Genomic DNA, 20,780 nt, shown 5'->3' on the forward strand with positions numbered 1-20,780 from the left:
GGCACAGGGTTTCTTTTATACCATTACAATCCCTTGTGAACCAAATGCCAAGCAGTGAAACAATCATTAACAAGGGTTCCTAAAATGAGTAACTATATTTTTGTTTTTCAATTAACCAGGTTAACTGAAGCAACCTATGAATGTCCAAAAGTAACATGCCTGCTACAGATAAGGTGACCATTTAATTTACCTTCCAAACTGAGACTCATGAGAACAAAGCGGGTGCTATTAATTATTATACTAAAAAACACATATCAACCAGGATGCCCTGGGCTATGAACCACTTGCAAACCTTTCTAGTAGTAAAGTTTCTTTTTTCCGTTAAGACCTCCTGCCACTTTTATTGCATCTGCTTAAATATACTTGATGTCTAAGTACTCTCACCATTGGTATTTACTGAGTCCTTACTCCAGGGCAGATGCAGTGCTGGGAATCCAAGGTGAACAGCTCGCTTACATCCTCCTAGAAATCTTTTTTTTTCTTCTCGCTATTAAGAAAGAATGGCTTTCAATCCTTGGAACACAGGGAAAATGGTGGAAGATCAGTTCTACTAAAGCTGTTCAGTTCAGTTCAGTTCAGTTCAGTCGCTCAGTCGTGTCCGACTCTCCGCGACCCCATGAATCACAGAACGCCAGGCCTCCCTGTCCATCACCAACTCCCGGAGTACACTCAAACTCATGTCCACAGAGTCGGTGATGCCATCCAGCCATCTCATTCTCCGTCGTCCCCTTCTCCTCCCGCCCCCAACCTTTCCCAGCATCAGAGTCTTTTCCAGTGAGTCAACTCGTCGCATGAGGTGGCCAAAGTATTGCAGTTTCAGCTTTAGCATCAGTCCCTCCAATGAACATCCAGGATTGATCTCCTTTAGAATGGACTGGTTGGATCTCCTTGCAGTATAAGGGACTCTCAAGAGTCTTCTCCAACACCACAGTTCAAAAGCATCAATTCTTCAGCGATCAGCTTTCTTCACAGTCCAACTCTCACATCCATACATGACCACGGGAAAAACCATTGCCTTGACTAGACGGACCTTGGTTGGCAGAGTAATGTCTCTGCTTTTTAATATGCTCTCTAGGTTGGTCATAACTTTCCTTCCAAGGAGTAAGCGTCTTTTAATTTCCTGGCTGCAATCAGCATCTGCAGTGATTTTGGAGCCCAAAAAAATAAAGTCTGACACTGTTTCCACTGTTTTTCCATCTATTTCCCATGAAGTGATGGGACCAGATGCCATGATCTTTGTTTTCTGAATGTTGAGCTTCAAACCAACCTTTTCACTCTCCTCTTTCACTTTCATCAAGAGGCTTTTGAGTTCCTCCTCACTCTCTGCCATAAAGCTGTTACTGATCCTTTAAAAAAAAAATTAGTGAACAGTGAAAGTTTTACTTCTTCTTTTCCAATTTGGATTCCTTTTATGTCTTTTTCTGCTCTGATTGCTGTGGCCAAAACTTCCAGAACTATGTTGAATAGTAGTGGTGAGAGTGGGCACCCTTGTCTTGTTCCTGACTTTAGGGGAAATGCTTTCAGTTTTTCACCATTGAGGATAATGTTTGCTGTGGGTTTGTCATATATAGCTTTTATTATGTTGAGGTATGTCCCTTCTATTCCCACTTTCTGGAGGGTTTTTATCATAAATGGATGTTGAATTTTGTCAAAGGCTTTCTCTGCATCTATTGAGATAATCATATGATTTTTATTTTTCAGTTTGTTAATGTGGTGTATTACGTTGATTGATTTGCGGATACTGAAGAATCCTTGCATTCCTGGGATAAAGCCCACTTGGTCATGATGTATGATCTTCTTAATATGTTGTTGGATTGTGATTGCTAGAATTTTGTTCAGGATTTTTGCATCTATGTTCATCAGTGATATTGGCCTGTAGTTTTCATTTTTTGTGGGGTCTTTACCAGGTTTTGGGATTAGGGTGATGGTGGCCTCATAGAATGAGTTTGGAAGTTTCCCTTCCTCAGCAATTTTCTGGAAGAGTTTGAGTAGAATAGGTGTTAGCTCTTCTCTAAATTTTTGGTAGAATTCGACTGTGAAGCCATCTGGACCTGGGCTTTTGTCTGCTGGGAGATTTTTGATTACAGTTTCAATTTCCGTGCTTGAGATGGGTTTGTTCAGATTTTCTATTTCTTCCTGGTTCAGTTTTGGAAAGTTGTACTTTTCTAGGAATGTGTCCATTTCGTCCAGGTTATTCATTTTATTGCCATATAATTGCTGATAGTATTCTCTAATAATCCTTTGTATTTCTGTGTTGTCAGTTGTGATCTCTCCATTTTCATTTCTAATTTTATTGATTTGGTTCTTCTCCCTTTGTTTCTTGATGAGTCTGGCTAGTGGTTTGTCAATTTTATTTACCTTCTCAAAGAACCAGCTTTTGGCTTTGTTGATTTTTGCTATGGTCTCTTTTTGTTTCTTTTGCATTTATCTCTGCCCTAATTTTTACGATTTCTTTCCTTCTACTGACCCTGGGGTTCTTCATTTCTTCCTTTTCTAGTTTCTTTAGATGTAGAGTTAGGTTATTTAGTTGACTTTTTTCTTGTTTCTTGATGTGGGCCTATATTGCTATGAACTTCCCCCTTAGGACTGCTTTTACAGTGTCCCAGATGTTTTGGGTTGTTGTGTTTTCATTTTCATTCATTTCTATGCATATTTTGATTTCTCTTTTGATTTCTTCTATGATTTGTTCATTATTCAGCAGCGTGTTGTTCAGCCTCCATATGTTGGCATTTTTAATAGTTTTTCTCCCGTAATTGAGATCTAATCTTACTGCATTGTGGTCAGAAAAGATGCATGGAATGATTTCAACTTTTTTGAATTTACCAAGGCTAGATTTATGGCCCAGGATGTGATCTATCCTGGAAAAGGTTCCGTGTGCACTTGAAAAAAACGTGAAATTCATTGTTTTGGGGTGAAATGTCCTATAGATATCTATTAGGTCTAACTGGTCTATTGTATCATTTAAAGTTTGTGTTTCCTTGTTAATTTTCTGTTTAGTTGATCTATCCATAGATGTAAGTGGGGTATTAAAATCTCCCACTATTATTGCATTATTGTTAATTTCCCCTTTCATACTTGTTAGTAATTGTCTTACATATTGTGGTGCTCCTATGTTGGGTGCATAAATATTTATAATTGTTATATCTTCATCTTGGATTGATCCTTTGATCATTATGTAGTTTCCTTCTTTGTCTCTTTTCACAGCCTTTGTTTTAAAGTCTATTTTATCTGATATGAGTATTGCTACTCCTGCTTTCTTTTGGTCTCTATTTGCATGGAATATCTTTTTCCAGCCCTTCACTTTCAGTCTGTATGTGTCCCTCATTTTGAGGTGGGTCTCTTGCAGACAACATATATGGGGGTCTTGTTTTTGTATCCATTCAGCCAGCCTTTGTCTTTTGGTTGGGGCATTCAACCCATTTACGTTTAAGGTAGTTATTGATAAGTACGATCCCGTAGCCATTTTCTTTATTGCCTTGGGTTCGAGTTTATACACCCTTTCTGTGTTTCCTGTCTAGAAAAGATCCTTTAGCATTTGTTGGAGAGCTGGTTTGGTGATGCTGAATTCTCTCAGCTTTTGCTTGTCTGTAAAGCTTTTGATTTCTCCTTCATATTTGAATGAGATCCTTGCTGGGTACAGTAGTCTGGGCTGTAGGTTATTTTCTTTCATCACTTTAAGTATGTCTTGCCATTCCCTCCTGGACTGAAGAGTTTCTGTTGAAAGATCGGCTGTTATCCTTATGGGAATCCCCTTGTGTGTTATTTGTTGTTTTTCCCTTGCTGCTTTTAAACTTTCACTGTTCGCTGATGACATGATCCTCTACACAGAAAACCCTAGAGACTCTACCAGAAAACTACTAGAGCTAATCAATGATTACAGTAATGTTGCAGGATATAAAATCAACACACAGAAATCCCTTGCATTCCTATACACTAATAATGAGAAAATAGAAAGAGAAATTAAGGAAACTATTCCATTCACTGTTGCAACGAAAAGAATTAAATACTTAGGAATATATCTACCTAAGGAAACAAAAGACTTGTACATAGAAAACTATAAAACACCACTGAAAGCAATCAAAGAGGACACTAATAGATGGAGAAATATACCATGTTCATGGATTGGAAGAATAAATATTGTGAAAATGAGTATACTACCCAAAGTAATTTATACATTCAATGCAATCCTTATCAAGCTACCAACGATATTTTTCATAGAACTAGAACAAATAATCTCACAATTTGTATGGAAATACAAAAAACCTCGAATAGCCAAAGCAATCTTGAGGAAGAAAAATGGAACTGGGGGAATTAACCTGCCAGACTTCAGGCTCTACTACAAAGCCACAATCATCAAGACAGTATGGTACTGGCATAAAGACAGAAATATAGATCAATGGAACAAAATAGAAAGCCCAGAGATAAATCCACGCACCTATGGACACCTCATCTTTGACAAAGGAGGCAAGAATATAAAATGGAGAAAAGACAAGTCTCTTTAACAAGTGGTGCTGGGAAAACTGGTCAGCCACCTGTAAAAGAATGAAACTAGAACACTGCCTAACACCATACACCAAAATAAATTCAAAATGGATTAGAGAGCTAAATGTAACACCAGAAACTATAAAACTCCTAGAGGAGAACGTAGGCAAAACACTCTCCGACATAAATCACAGCAGGATCCTCCATGACCCACCTCCCAGAATATTGGAAATAAAAGCAAAAATAAACAAATGGGACCTAATTAAAATCAAAAGCTTCTGCACAGCAAAGGAAACTATAAGTAAGGTGAAAAGACAGCCTTCTGAATGGGAGAAAATAATAGCAAATGAAGCAACGGATAAAGGATTAATCTCCAAAATATACAAGCAGCTCTTGCAGCTCAATTCCAGAAAAATAAATGACCCAATCAAAAAATGGGCCAAAGAACTAAACAGACATTTCTCCAAAGAAGACATAAAGATGGCTAACAAACACATGAAAAAATGCTCAACATCCCTCATAATCAGAGAGATGCAAATCAAAACCACAATGAGATACCATTTCACACCAGTAAGAATGGCTGCTATCCAAAAATCTACATGCAATAAATGCTGGAGAGGATGTGGAGAGAAAGGAACCCCCTTACACTGTTGGTGGGAATGCAAACTAGTACAGCCAGTATGGAGAACAGTGTGGAGATTCCTCAAAAAACTGGAAATAGAACTGCCATATGATCCAGCAATCGCACTCCTGGACATACACACTGAGGAAACCAGAATTGAAAGAGACACATGTACTCCAATGTTCATTGCAGCACTGTTTATAATAGCCAGGACATGGAAGCAACCTAGATGTCCATCTGCAGACGAATGGATAAGAAAGCTTTGGTACATATACACAATGGAGTATTCTTCAGCCATTAAAAAGAATACATTTGAATCAGTTCTAATGAGGTGGATGAAACTGAAGCCTATTATACAGAGTGAAGTAAGCCAGAAAGAAAAACACCAATACAGTATACTAACGCATATATATGGAATTTAGAAAGATGCAAATGATAACCCTGTATACGAGACAGCAAAAGAGACACAGATGTATAGAACAGTCTTTGGGACTCTATGGGAGAGGGTGAGGGTGGGATGATTTGGGAGAATGGCATTGAAACACGTATGTTGTCATATGTGAAACGAATCACTAGTTCAGGGTCAATGCATGTTATAGGATGCTCGGGGCTGGCATGCGGGGATGACCCAGAGGGAGCATAAAGGGAGGAGGGAGGTGGGAGGGGGGTTCAGGAGGGGGAACTTATGTAAACCCGGGGCGAATTCATGTCAATGTATGGCAAAACCAACCAATATAATATTGTAAAATAATTTGCCTCCAATAAAAAATAAATTAATTACCAAAAAAAAAAAATTAGAGTAGAACTGCTTTACAATGTTGTGTTAGTTTCTACTGTACACCCTCCCTCTTGGTCTTCCCTCCCACCCCCAACCCCACCCCGCTGGAGCACTGAGCTCAGCTCCCTGTGCTGTACAGCAGCTTCCCACTAGCTATCTTTTTCACACATGATAGTGTAAACAAGTCAATGCTACTCTCTCAATTCATCCCATATTCTACTTCCCCCAAAGTGTCCACAAATCGGTTCTCTATGACTGCATCTCTATTCCTGCCCTGCAAAGTTTCATCAGTACCATTTTCCTAGATTTCATATATACGTGTTAATATACAACATATTTTTTATAACATCTTGACACAGTTTGCAGCAAAGGCTTTCACGGTAGGCATAACAGCATCCATTGCCTTGTTCAGTCACTAACTAGCATCTCTGAGTAAGATACCTATACAGTCCTCATCTAGCCGGGAGAGTAATAATACTTAAATCACAAGACTGTTGTCAAGGAGAAATGTTTGTACAATGCCCTGCAGGTGGTAGTACTGCCCTATGATCCCAGGTAACACCATATTTGAGTATATGGAACTCATCAAATCAAGGAGATGGGAGGGGAAGAGTAGAATTAGAAGGAAAATGTGTCCACATCAGGCAGTGAAAATAGCCCTAAACCAAACTGTTGTCTTCATTACTTGAGCCATGGGTAATGCAGGTTAAGTTTTGATCAATGTGCATCAGTTACTAACGTGAACCCTTTCCTGGCTAGCTCTAATGCTTCTCACCGCAATATTCTGCTCAAAGGTCCAGTTCTAAATTCTCTAGAATGCCTCAGCTAGTCTTGTGGAGAAAAATCAAGAGCGAGTTTTGACGGGCAGAACCCAGATACTGGGGAGAAACTGAGGAAAGATGGAAAGAGATTCTGAAAGTGATGAGGAAGCAAAGTACCCCTCATAGGCCCTTCTGCAACTTGTAACAGGACACAGAGGGGCAGGAAATAAAGCCGTTCTGAGAACTGATTCGCTCTCCTATCAAAAGCTTCTGTCTCTGCCCCACAAAATCAGCACATGGTGAACGTTCCTAAATCCGACAGATCAGAACACTGCCCCACTGTCCCCAAGTAACTCAAATTAACTGAAGAGCTTCTAATCAACTTAAATTTGAATATTTATACAGTTAAAAATATCTTGTTGATGGTGTAATATGAGCACAGGTGATGAGAAGAATCCACTGATAAGAATAAAAAGAAAATGAATAAAACGTTCTAGTATATTCAGCTCTGGAAAACTGCCTTTAGTACCTCTAAGATTTTCACCTGTGAGCATCAAAACCTAAACTGATGCTGGGCTTCATTTGGTGGAACTTTTTTTTTTTTCCTATTTTTTCCTATCTGAATTGTTTACTGCACTCTTTCAACAAAAGCAATACATATTCATTGTGGGAGGTTGGAAAATTCAAAGCAGTCCGAAGAGAAAATAAAAAGCATTTAATTCCAGCACACAGGGATAAACACCTTGGTGTAGCTCTCTTAAGTGTGGGCAGTTTTTTACAATGCGACACCATCATCACCCACGCTCTTCATCCACTCTGATTACTGAGATCAGGGTAACAGGCAGGGCACGCCAGTCTCTGCCATTTTTAAAACACTGGATTTCCATTTGCAATCTGTGGCAGGCTAAACCCTTAATTAGTAACAGCAGGTGTTGAAGTGCTTAAAGCAAATCGCTCCTGCATTTTAGTGAGGTGTTATTTATGTCACTCTTATCACCGGGAGCAGCGCTGACAATCAGCAGCAGCTGGGCGGGCTCGTGCCCTGACCAGGGCGCTTGCTGGCCACCAGTTTCCCCAGGAGTCGGGGCTTTAAACAGCTCTAACTGGAGAAATGAGCAAGCTGCTCAAAGCGTGCAGTTGGGGCTTCGTGGCCTCTTAGGGTGGAAAGCCACAGCTACTTGGGCATCAGATATTTTATTCAGAATTCCACTGTGTGCAGCTCTGCCGAATCACGCACCCCCAAAATACTGTTTTTCCTGAATTTAAATCTCTCTCTCTCTTTAGTCGCTAAGTAGTGTCCGACTCTTAGGAAACCACACGGGCTATAGCCTGACAGGCTCCTTTGTCCATGGGACTCTCCAGGCAAGAATAACTGGCGTGGGTTGCCATTTCCTTCTCCAGGGAATCTTCCCGACCCAAGAATCGAACCCCGGTCTTCTGCATTGCAGGCAGATTCTTTACCGACTAGGCTATGAGGGAAGCCCGATAGGTGCTTCCATTTTGAAAGAATTACAAAAACCTCTTAAACATGGTCCACTTCCAAGTGGTAACAATTCGATTCAGAAAACTTGTCCTCAAGGAGTGAAGAGACTGGAGTATGCAGAACACTCTCAGGGGTACAAAACTTGACACCACCCAGAAGGTTTCCCTCTCACATTTATCAAGACGTGAAATAGAACAAAGTCAACGCCAGCTCGCCTTGCTTCCTAGGGTGGGGTGGGGTTTAGGTTATGCTTCCTTCCTGGTGGGCTGCTAATCGCCTTTCATTATTATTGAATATGAGTCACAAAAATGATTCTGCATTTCTGCCGAGGGGATGTTAAATAAGGTGCGCCCCCCACCCCCGCCTTCCCAAGGCTGGGGAAGGGGCACATTTGTGAATAGGGTGGGAGGATGTGGGAGGAGGGCAGCCGCCTTTTCCCACCAATGGCGACGGTCTCGAGACGCGTCAGCCGGTTTGGGGGGTCGGGGGCATGCAAGGACACTCCTGACACCCCGCCAGTGAGCAAAATGAAAGAGAAAAAAAAGGCACCCGAGTTGTGCAGACTAAAGACCCGAAGATAAACTTTCCCGTATTCAAGATGGTGACTAAAAGTCTCCACATCCAAACTGAAACGTGTGGAATTAACTTTTGTATACAGTATTCAGGCAAAAACACAAAAATTGCCTTTCCCGTTTTATCTGGTCACCAGCCCACGACGTCTCGCCCTCGGGTCGCCCCACCGGTGGTCCGGGGCCCCGAAAATGAGTCTGTGCGGGGAGAGCGTCAAGAGCTCGAGGGGGTGACTCTGTGACGACACCACGGCCCTGTCCCCTTCCCTCCTCGGGCCTCCGCTCCTGAGGTGACCGAGCGCGTCCTCGACCTCGAGGTGGGCAGGCGCCCGCCGAGGGCTCCCAGGAGCCGGCTGGCTTGCCAGGGAGGCGTCCTGGACTGGCTTGCGGCCCACAGAGGCCGCCGGGACCGTCCCCGCGACGAGCTGGCCTGCACCCGGCGGGGCCGTGCCGCCCGACGGGGCCCCGCGCCGGCCCGCGCGCCATTATAAACGCAGCTGCCTTCCCTTCCTCCTCAGCCTCTTACCTGCCCCGGGGTTTGGCCGAACTCAGGGCCCGTAATTGAGGCCGCCATGGCTCGTTGCGCACGTGAGAGTCCTGGGCAGGCTCACGGCGGGAGGAGCTTGGCAGCCCGCCTGCCTCGTCTGCCGCCAGCCCCGCGCCAATGGCTCTGGGCCCCCAGCTGCTGGCCCCCGCCCCCGGCCCGCCCTTAAAGTGGCCCTGCCGCCCGTCGTGGCTCCAAGTCTCGGCAGGACCAGGTGGGGGGGGGGTGGACTTCCGGGGGACCGGGGGGGGGGGGATGGGCCGCCCCAAGGTGCCCTGCGGGGCCTCGGGAAACCCTGTCACTAGCGGCAGCCCACCTAAAGTTCCATTCCGCTTGCCCCGGACCTCACACAGCTCAGCCCTGGGGCAAGGACGCGTCTAAAAAGTCTTCAGTGTCCTTTGGGAATGCGTTCAAGTTTAAATATCAGGAATTAGCAAACTGGATTTTTCTTTTTCCAAGACCAAGGGATGGTGGATCCCTTTCCTATTCCAAGGATAGGGATGGTGAAGACTGATTATAGTGCTTTCTTTCCAAACTACTAAGAAACTAAAAGTTCTAGAAACCTTTCATTTTGTCCTGTGAGTCAACAACAAATATCGTCCTCATTTCCCAAGCAAGAAATCTCCAAGTGGTGGCTGCTATGAAACCTGCTTTGTTCACTGAGTGCCCTGACCCCTGAGGGATCCTTCCTCTGGTCTTTACCACTCTTCTTGGTTTCTTTCATTGCTAAAATGTTGCGGGGGTCATCCCCGCACGCCAGGGGAGGATAAAGGGAGGAGGGAGGTGGGAGGGGGGTTCAGGAGGGGGAACGCATGTACACCTGGGGTGAATTCATGTCAATGTATGGCAAAACCAACCAATATAATATTGTAAAATAATTTGCCTCCAATAAAAAATAAATTTAAAAAAAAAGTTGGGGGGGGGGAATGTCACTTTGGATTTGGCTAGACCCTTGATCTTACTTGAACATATAATACACACCTGCTGGACTTGACCCACCAACTCCCATCTCTGGGCAAGCCTACTGTTTCCTGAGCAGATGGTGAAGGTGTTCTGATTTAGATCATGACAGCCTGCAAAAATATAATAGTGGTTGCCCATGATTTTCATGCGAAGAAAAAATGCAGATAAGTTTCTGATGGGATCATTCTGCATTATTTTTGGAAGTAAAGGCCTGGAAAAAGTCAGTCTTTATTCCAATCCCAAAGAAAGGCAATGCCAAAGAATGCTCAAACTACTGCACAATTGCACTCATCTCACACGCTAGTAAAGTCATGCTCAAAATTCTCCAAGCCAGGCTTCAGCAGTACGTGAACCGTGAACTTCCAGATGTTCAAGCAGGTTTTAGAAAAAGCAGAGGCACCAGAGATCAAATTGCCAACATCCGCTGGATCATGGAGAAAGCAAGAGAGTTCCAGAAAAACATCTATTTCTGCTTCATTGACTATGCCAAAGCCTTTGACTGTGTGGATCACAATAAACTGTGGAACATTCTGAAAGAGATGGGAATCCCAGACCACCTGACCTGCCTCTTGAGAAACCTGTAGGCAGGTCAGGAAGCAACAGTTAGAACTGGACATGGAACAACAGACTGATTCCAAATAGGAAAAGGAGTACATCAAGGTTGTATATTGTCACCTTGCTTATTTAACTTATATGCAGAGTACATCATGAGGAACGCTGGGCTGGAAGAAGCACAGGCTGGAATCAAGATTGCCGGGAGAAATATCAATAACCTCAGATATGCAGATGACACCACCCTTATGGCAGAAAGTGAAGAGGAACTCAAAAGCCTCTTGATGAAAGTGAAAGAGGAGAGTGAAAAGGTTGGCTTGAAGTTCAACATTCAGAAAACAAAGATCATGGCATCTGGTCCCATCACTTCATGGGAAATAGATGGGGAAACAGTGGAAACAGTGTCAGACTTCATTTTTGGGGGCTCTAAAATCACTGCAGATGCTGATTGCAGCCATGAAATTAAAAGACGCTTGCTCCTTGGAGGGAAAGTTATGACCAACCTAGATAGCATATTAAAAAGCAGAGACATTACTTTGCCAACAAAGGTCCGTCTAGTCAAGGCTATGGTTTTTCCCGTGGTCATGTATGGATGTGAGAGTTGGACTTTGAAGAGAGCTAATCGCCGAAGAATTGATGCTTTTGAACTGTGGTGTTGGAGAAGACTCTTGAGAGTCCCTTGGACTGCAAGGAGATCCAACCAGTCTATTCTAAAGGAGATCAATCCTGGGTGTTCATTGGAAGAACTGATGCTAAAGCTGAAACTTCAATACTTTGGCTACCTCATGACTCACTGGAAGACTCTGATGTTGGGAGGGATTGGGGGCGGGAGGAGAAGGGGACGACAGAGAATGAGATGGCTGGATGGCATCACTGACTCGATGGACATGAGTTTGAGTGAACTCCAGGAGTTGGTGATGGACAGGGAGGTCTGGTGTGCTGTGATTCATGGGGTCGCAAAGAATCGGACATGACTGAGCGACTGAACTGAACTGAACTGAACAAAGCTATAAATGGACCATAAAGAAAGCTGAGCACCGAAGAACTGAAGCTTTTGAACTGTGGTGCTGGAGAAGACTCTTGAGAGTCCCTTGGACTGCAAGGAGATCAAACCAGTCAATCCTAAAGGAAATCAGTCCTGAATATTTATTGGAAGGACCGATGCTGAAGCTGAAACTCCCAATACTTTGGCCACCTGATGCGAAGAGTTTACTCATTGGAAAAGACCCTGATGCTGGGAAAGATTGAAGGTAGGAGGAGAAGGGAATGACAGAGGATGAGATGGTTGGATGAACTCACTGTCTCGATGGACAAGAGTTTAAGCAAGGTCCAGGAGTTAGTGATGGACAGGGGAGCCTGGTGTGCTGCAGTCCATGGTGTTGCAAAGAGTCGGACAGGACTGAATGACTGAACTGAACTGAATTTTGGCTCTATTGTTTTTCCAGTTAATCAGGAACTAAGAGTGTTTAGCTAAACACCTGTGAAGCAGTTAGCTTGCCCAATAATATCAATAGGTGAATTCATCCCCAGGCATTGAGGTAGGGGTGAATTGAGGCAGCATTAAGCACCTTTCCCAGTCTGGTAATCGAGTTTATCATTGACCTAAAGGTCTAGATTAGGAAGTCTGATGCTAATAGTGATGAAACTATTGTGGAAACTGACACAGTTATTGCTTTTAAATTCGAATGGATGATGACAAAATTTATGCAAGAGGAAGTAATCATTTCCTGTGTTGGAGGAAGCAAACAGGTGATAAAGCTCTTCAGTATCAAGAATCTAAGACTCCAGGTTCCATAAGAACCAATTTAGATATTTGAGCAGTTTCCAATCTCCTAAAAGAAAGAAGCTTACTCTGTAAATGCGGCATCTATGGAAACACAATGACACTCACTGGGGGCAATTTTTGTCTCTCAAGAAACAGTTGTCAACATCTAGAGACATTTTTTTTTCATTGTCACAACTAGCATCTAATGAGCAGACATCAGGAATACTGATAAACATCATACAGTGCACAGAATAGCCTCACAAAACAGAGAATTATCTGGCCCCAGTGTCATTAGCACTGAGGTTGAGAGGCTCTACTATAAACCTTCTGAATTATAACATAGAATTTTAAACCATTTAACTTCTTTTTCACCATTAATATTCTTGAATCACACTCATTTTTATTACTGGAGATAAATGGACAGACAAACTCTTCCTGTGGTCCCCTAGAGTAACAATATGCTAGTTATAATTCTTGATGGAAATCTGTAATACCAAGAATTATAACATATATAACAAATAATAGAATTCTATATAGAGAAATATACTTAAAAACACTCAAAATTAACAATTCAAATTCCTCTTAGAAAATAGTTTTCCAATCATTTAAAATTATTAGCATTCATATGCTATATAGCATATACATATATGCATATATATGCATTACATTATTTCCCCCCAAACTAAATTATGTATTTCTCACAATATTCAAATCACAAATAGGTTTGTAAGTAGTACAGTACACATGGTCTCCTCAAATGAACTCATGAAGAATCTATTCTTAAAATATTTGGAAATTTTCCATCCAGATATTTTCTAGAAAGTGTTCTATACTTGGCTTGTTCTCAGAATCAGATAATTTAGAATTTGATAGGAACCTAGGGATTACCTGACTGTCCTTTCTGTTTAAAGGTGCTGAGGCCCAAAGAATGCTCTCCTAAGTAGGTAGGACTATAACCACAGAGATTGAAAGCCAGAGACTTAACTGATTTCAATCATTTTTACTAATAGTTTTTTACACTTACTAATGCACTAAATTCACTTTTTAAATATATATACTTTTAAATACTGTGCCTGCAATATTTTTGGAATATTGAATCCAAGAGTGTACCATAACTTGACTGTTAAGTTCCATTACAGAATTGTAAACAAGGATATTTTTATACTGGTAACTAAGGAAGGTGACCTTTACTTCCACTTTTGCCATTTTTCCCCATCTCCTTTCAGGCAGTTAATCATAGAATAGCTAGAATAATCTTTTAAAATAAAAGTCAGAGTATTAACTCTTTCTCAAAACCCTTGTCAGAAAAAAAATTTAAATTATTTTCCAAGTGAGTGAACTCCGGGAGTTGGTGATGGACAGGAAGGCCTGGCGTGCTGTGATTCATGGGGTCTCAAAGAGTCGGACACGACTGAGCAACTGAACTGAACAAGGCTTTATATCATCTGATTCCATCAACCTTCTCTCTTAGCATTCCTAGGACCTCGCATGACCTCTTCTTCCTAAAATACCAAGTAAGTGCAAAGCTAGAATATTTTGCCCTTGTCATCCTTTTGCTTGGAATGTTCTTCCCCAGGTTTCTCCATTTCGTGTAGATTTCTGTTATGATGTCATCTCTGTGGATACTCCAATTAAAATCTAACTCCTCCATTTTTCTTTCTAAAATTGTTCTAATGTTATACAGCATATATATGCTTTTACTTGTTTTTCTCCCCTCTCTAGAAGAGGAAATTTGTATCATTCACTATTATCACCTTGGCCTAGAAAAATGCCTGGCTCATAGCAGGCACTAAATATGTGAATGAATGAATGAAAGTCATTTCAGTAGTTGATTGGTATACACTGACTTGGACTCCGGTCGTTCTGTCTCCAAGTCTACAACCTGTCCTTTATTTCATAATGCCACTCATTTCATCATGTAAAGAAAAAGACAAGGTTTAGAGGAAAGGAAAAAAATATTGCAGGCACCAAAATGGCAAGCTTGGTATCTCAAAGTTGGAATGGTATCAGTTGTGTTGGTGGTGGCACAGGAAATGTGGATAGGTCAGTTTTAATCTCATCCCTTCCTCATTTAAAGTGTGCAAGGCTCCTCTGCTTATCAAATTAACTTCTCATTCCTCAGTGAGGCACTAGGGCACACATTCTCTTGCCCCTATCTGGCTTTCAAGATTCAACGTTTAATCAACTAGATTAAACTATATCAAGTGAACAGGATTCCCTGACAGTGTCCTGGGATTCCCCCCAGTGTAGGATCCCCACAACCAGACAAAGTGGCCTCTTTCTTGAGACTATAGTGCTGAAAGGATGAATCACCTGACGCCTAGAGAAGCCCAGAGCCACCTTCAAAGGACAGGGCAACATTGGTCAGCGATCACTGTGAACAAAGTTCACTGGTTTAGACACCACTCTGGATATCTCTTCTGACCCTCCCCAGCTGCTGACTCACTTATCCCTTGGTTCTGATTCCAGCCTAAAAACTCGCCCTGTTATCCCTATGTCAAAGAGGCTAGGACCCTTTCTGTTCCCATGCCTCCTTTGTTTAGCTCAATTGGTTCTCCCAACCTGAAGGCTCATCTCTGACAACTGCATAGTGTAAAGTTTATTAGTACACTTACCCCTGAACATTCTCATTCATCCTGGCTTGGGGGCTCTCCCATACTACTCTCTGACTCAAACTTCCCTTTGGTGGTTAATTTGGGAAGACAACAGGAAAATTCCCAAGGTATTCCCAACTCTGTCTGACATCTCTGCTTCAACAATTAGAATCATTGTAAGTAGCATTATAAGGCAGACATTGTTTTGTTTTGGGTGCAAAATAGTTCATTTTGCTCCTTTTCCTAATTTTGCTTAAATTTCAACTGTAATAGTATATGCTTTAAAATAACATTCCCTTAAATAATATGATAAAAAATAATGATTAAGAACAAAGGAAATAATGGTTATCTGAGAAAGAATAACTGTATACATATAACTGATTCACTTGATTTGCTTACAACAGAAACTAACATAATACTGTAAATCGACTATACTCCAATAAAAATCAACCTTAAAAAGCCTTGATATTTGTCTAAGCCACTGAAATGCTAGAGGAGAAAGACAAAAAATAATCTTTATAATACAAAGTAACTTTAAAATAATAATTTTTTATTAAATTTTATTTTATATTGGTGTTGTTTAACAATGTGTTAGTTTCAGGTGTACAGCAAAGTGGTCCAGTTACACATATAAAATAACACATTTTTATTGTGAATAGTTATTCTTTCACAGATATTTCTTTACTACACTGGGTATTCTAGTATACAGCATATAGAGGGTGATCAGTAAATATGTTTTCCCCAGTGAGTTAGGAACCATTGCCCTTAGGCAGTGATGAAGGTCAAAGAATAGTATCAACTTTTAATGATGCCCTGCAGCCGATAACACTTAAGATGTGAAGTTTTCTCATCGTCCAGTATACCAATATACTTTCAACAGCAGAGTTTAGTTTTATGGAACGAGTCTTTACTAGGAAATGTGGAGCTAAACCAAAGTGATATTCTAACTATGGATGAGGGAGGGGGGCTGTGTCACTCAAGGTCCAGAGTGAGGCTAAGCACTGCCACAGTGATAGTTCTGAGGGCGTCCCTCCAGGTAACCACACAGCAGAAGCATTAAAAGCAGCTACCATGGAGTCATTGATTATGGCTTTATTGCCTGAGGAGATCTGTAGTTACAAAGCCTCACAGCCTCCTTTAAGCCACAAAGACTGCGGGCTTAAAGTCCTGTGGAATTTCTACATCACAAACATACTAGACAATCTTAAAGAAGTCTCTGGTATTGTGAAGGTGGCTGATGAGGTGAAGGAGAAAAAAATGATGTTCACACTTTCCCTGTAAATACTTACATGTATACTCAGTTCAGTTCAGTTCAGTTGCTCAGTCGTGTCCGACTCTCCGCGACCCCATGAATCACAGCACGCCAGGCCTTCCTGTCCATCACCAACTCCTGGAGTTCACTCAAACTCATGTCCACAGAGTCGGTGATGCCATCCAGAGACATTACTTTGCCAACCAAGGTCCGTCTAGTCAAGGCTATGGTTTTTCCCGTGGTCATGTATGGATGTGAGAGTTGGACTGTGAAGAAAGCTGATCGCTGAAGAATTGATGCTTTTGAACTGTGCTGTTGGAGAAGACTCTTGAGAGTCCCTTGGACTGCAAGGAGATCCAAACAGTCCATTCTAGAGGAGATCAATCCTGGGTGTTCATTGGAAGGACTGATGCTGAAGCTGCAACTTCAATACTTTGGCCACCTCATGCGACGAGTTGACTCACTGGAAAAGACTGATGCTGGGAGGGATTGGAGGCGGGAGGAGAGGGGACGACAGAGAATGAGATGGCTGGATGGCATCACCCACTCTGTGGACATGAGTTTGAGTGAACTCCGGGAGTTGGTGATGGACAGGGAGGCCTGGCATGCTAACATGAGTTAAAATCAGCTGGAGAAATTTTTATTTATTATGAAAAATTTCATACATATATGTATGGAATAGATGTACAACATAAAGTATATGAGTGTATGCACCAACCACCCAGCTTAACAGACACTCAATAATTTTGAAGCCTTTGAAGTGCCTCTCCCATTCCTGGTCTCCTTTGTCTTTCAAGATATAAAGATTATTTATCCTTTTTTTTTTAAAAAATAAACTGCTGAAACCTGAATGGATTGTACTGAGAGAAAAATAAGCCTCTGGGTGAAGCCCCCTGAGGTCGAGAGTTGTTTCTTACAGTCATAATGCAGATATTGATAACTTGAAATTAAGTGCTGCATTAACAAAATATTAATACTAAAACTACTGGCATGGCATTAACTTAGCAGGACTGCAGTGGGACGGAGGGTCCCCAGACCCCTATTATACACAGCAGATTAAGTGCTTTCCAAAGCTGTGGGTGCAGGAAAAGAGGTGGGAAAACTGATAATGATGCATGCCTGATGTTACTGGCTGCCTTTGACAAGGCAGAAGAAAAAAATGAGCTTGGGATATAATCAGCCAGTTTGCAAGGAACAGGGTATACACAGAGTCTCAAGGAGAGCCCAGAAATTTGGGAGCATGAAAGGGTTGGAAAGGCCAACTACTTTTAGACCCAAAAAATAAGAAATAAGACCTAGAAGGGTTGTGTGCAACAAGAGGCCACTAGGACAGCCTGTGGCAAAGATCAGACTATGGGTATTAACTTATGCCCAACCACAGATGCAAGGTAGCTGCCATTTGGTAAGTAGAGAGATTCAGGTCAACAAAACAAATCTTGCTCTAAAACTGTCATTATTATACATGAAATTGACTACTATTTTAATAGAGATATATTATCCAAGAAACCATACATGTGGACTAAAAGCCTTTTGACTACTTGAACTATGAAGCCACTGTCTATGGGAACCCAAGTTTGTTCTAACAGAAAATGAGCTCTAAAAGCTATGCATCTCCAAAGAGGGGTCTAACCCCCAAAGCCCACTTCAAATATGAACAAGAAGATTGAAAGGGAAGAATCTTTCAGGGAGTAGAGTTAGAGGCCATTGAGAAAAATAAACAAGGACCCTCCTATCAGGAAGCGGAATCACAGCCTGATCCAGGAACCTACCCCATTAATAGGATTCCATAAATGCTATGGATCAGAGATGGTGTGCGGTCTTCTTTTCTGAGTGGAAGTGCTTATGGGTTCCCCTCAGACACAGATTGGTATATTCCATGGTTGTTTGGGCCCAACCTGTATTTGGCTTGGACTCTACAGCATTTGCACAAGGCTTTAAAGAGCCTCCCTTGTGGCTCAGCTGATAAAGAATCTGCCTGCAATGAGGGAGACCTAGGTTTGATCCCTGGGTTGGGAAGATTGCCTGGAGAAGGGAAAGGCTACACACTCCAGTATTCTGGCCTGGAGAATTCCATGGACTGTATAGTCCATGGGGTTGCAAAGTGTCAGACACGACTAAGCAACTTTCACTTAAAGAGCAGTATCCTAGAAACCAATGGATGAAAGAGCAAGAAATTCTGTTTAGTGAAAAGAAAGAAAGGAAATTATTTTGGTTCTGTTCAGTGGACTGGAAAATACACTGAGTTAGAATCACTTTAAAAATACCAACTGAAATTCTAGAATCCGACTCAATGATGGAGGCAGGCCAGGGGCCATCACTATCAATAAAAGGCTGAATTTATCTCTAAGTAGTCTCAAAGAAAGATATAATTATCTGCTGAAAACAATATCCAAAGACTTGTAAGCTTTACTAAAAATATTGTTTGATATTATATTAGTGAGCACAGGTTGCTTGAACAAGTAAACTCCAAATCTCAGTAATTTCACATACTGACTCACAGAAAGATTTACTTTCCATGTACCCCATAATCAAATGAGAGCTAGCAAGGTAAGAGAAATGGATTTGCTACATGATTTTAGTACTTACTGTTACCACATTAAGATATCAGAATTGTCTCAAATAAAAAAGGTTTCCCCCCTCCCCTTCCCTATCACATACTCATAAAGGTACCTTTGAAATCCATTAGTTCTTTTTCTTCTTTTAAGATGTAACCAAAATTGTGATTTTTATATTGGGGAGTAGCAAAAGGATAAAGAGAGAAAAAAATCCTTATGTACTATAACAAGAAAGTCAATCGTTTTAAAACAAGAATCAAGAGAACAGTTTGCACATATTTAAAAATATGGAAATAAATGTCCCAAAGGTTGAAAATGTAAAATAACTGACCCAAGAATAGGAAGTTGGAAGACACAGGGAAATGATACAAGGAAGTTTTGGAGATTCTGGGATAATAAGTAAGGTGACTGTGATAGTCCTAGTTTATGGGAGGTTTTTCCCCAGCATCCTGTCCAATTTAGCAATTTTTCTTGTGAAACCAATTAGTTCAATTGTCATTCTGCAAAGAAGACACTTAAGACAGGAAAGTTATGTAAACTTTCCTAAGTTAAACAGCTTGTTAAAACATGCTCCCTGCTAGCACTCCACAAGGCACTCTCCCTCTCCACCTATTTCTGAGTCATCACTTGGAGCCTACCTCATCTTCCTCTGTAGAACTGGACAGAAAATTTATGTAACAGAACACATTTTTGGCACTTTCAGTAGACTAAAGCCCCATTTTTGTAGCCTCTCCTATATTTTCCAATCATTAAAATCATATTTTATGTATGACTTTGCATCACTATGTTAACTTTCCAACATTAAGTCCTCCCATGATCTGTTTTGCAAACTCCACTGAAATCAAACAAAATGTATTGGGTATAGTAGGTAATAAACTAGCTGGTGACAATGATGAATAACCGTGTTCATTATATTAAAGTGCTGGAGATAAAGTACACTGAAGTACGTCAGCATGGAGATATATGAGAAGAAATAATTTTAATATAAGATAGCAAATACTAACTGACGCAGAATATTTAACCATGTGGAAGAAGCACAGTCCTCTTATGCATTTCCCTTTAATTGTACATTTTTGGTATGACAAATAATACCGATAAAGTAATTGTCCTTGCATGTTTTCTATGTGCAGGGTTTTTCATTAGACTTGATTACCAGAAGTACAAACAGTAAGTCAACATAACATTGTCTTTCAAAAGAATTATATGAATTTATATTCCCAACTGCAGTATATTAGAACTTCTTAACTTCAGCTCTATTAGCATTAAAAATTATCTTTTTGAAAACCACTGTTTATTTTATAGATGAAAAATGGTATCTAATTTTAGTTTACATTTAACAAATGGACAATAATAATATTACTCCTAATTTTGCTAGTTTTGGCTACTGGTAACGCTTGCTCCTTGGAAGGAAAGTTATGACCAACCTTGATAGTATATTAAAAAGCAGAGACATTACTTTGCCAACCAAGGTCCGTCTAGTCAAGGCAATGGTTTTTCCCGTGGTCATGTATGGATGTGAGAGTCGGACTGTGAAGAAGGCTGGTCGCCGAAGAATCGATGCTTTTGAACTGTGGTGTTGGAGAAGACTCTTGAGAGTCCCTTATACTGCAAGGAGATCCAACCAGTCCATTCTAAAGGAGATCAATCCTGGATGTTCATTGGAGGGACTGATGCTGAAGCTGAAACTGCAATACTTTGGCCACCTCATGCGACGAGTTGACTCACTGGAAAAGACTCTGATGCTGGGAAAGGTTGGGGGCGGGAGGAGAAGGGGACAACAGAGAATGAGATGGCTGGATGGCATCACCTACTCTGTGGACATGAGTTTGAGTGTACTCCGGGAGTTGGTGAGGGACAGGG

At 41.3% G+C, this 20,780-nt stretch overlaps 1 protein-coding gene across 1 annotated transcript in view; it reads right to left on the bottom strand.

The window, feature by feature from the left end:
* Positions 1-9,181, bottom strand: part of SOHLH2 (spermatogenesis and oogenesis specific basic helix-loop-helix 2) — a 49,126-nt gene extending 39,945 nt beyond the window's left edge. The window contains exons 1-2 of the mRNA XM_088842827.1: positions 8,811-9,181; positions 8,485-8,752 (exon numbers count right to left, since the gene is read on the bottom strand). Of these exons, the coding sequence (XP_088698953.1) occupies positions 8,485-8,752; positions 8,811-9,181 (639 nt within the window). The remainder of the gene's footprint in view (positions 1-8,484; positions 8,753-8,810) is intronic.
* Positions 9,182-20,780: the final 11,599 nt, after the last annotated feature.

Source organism: Moschus berezovskii, chromosome 13 (genome assembly GCF_049115385.1).
Source record: "Moschus berezovskii isolate FMDL1 chromosome 13, NW_MosBer_1.0, whole genome shotgun sequence".
Lineage (NCBI taxonomy): Eukaryota > Metazoa > Chordata > Mammalia > Artiodactyla > Moschidae > Moschus > Moschus berezovskii.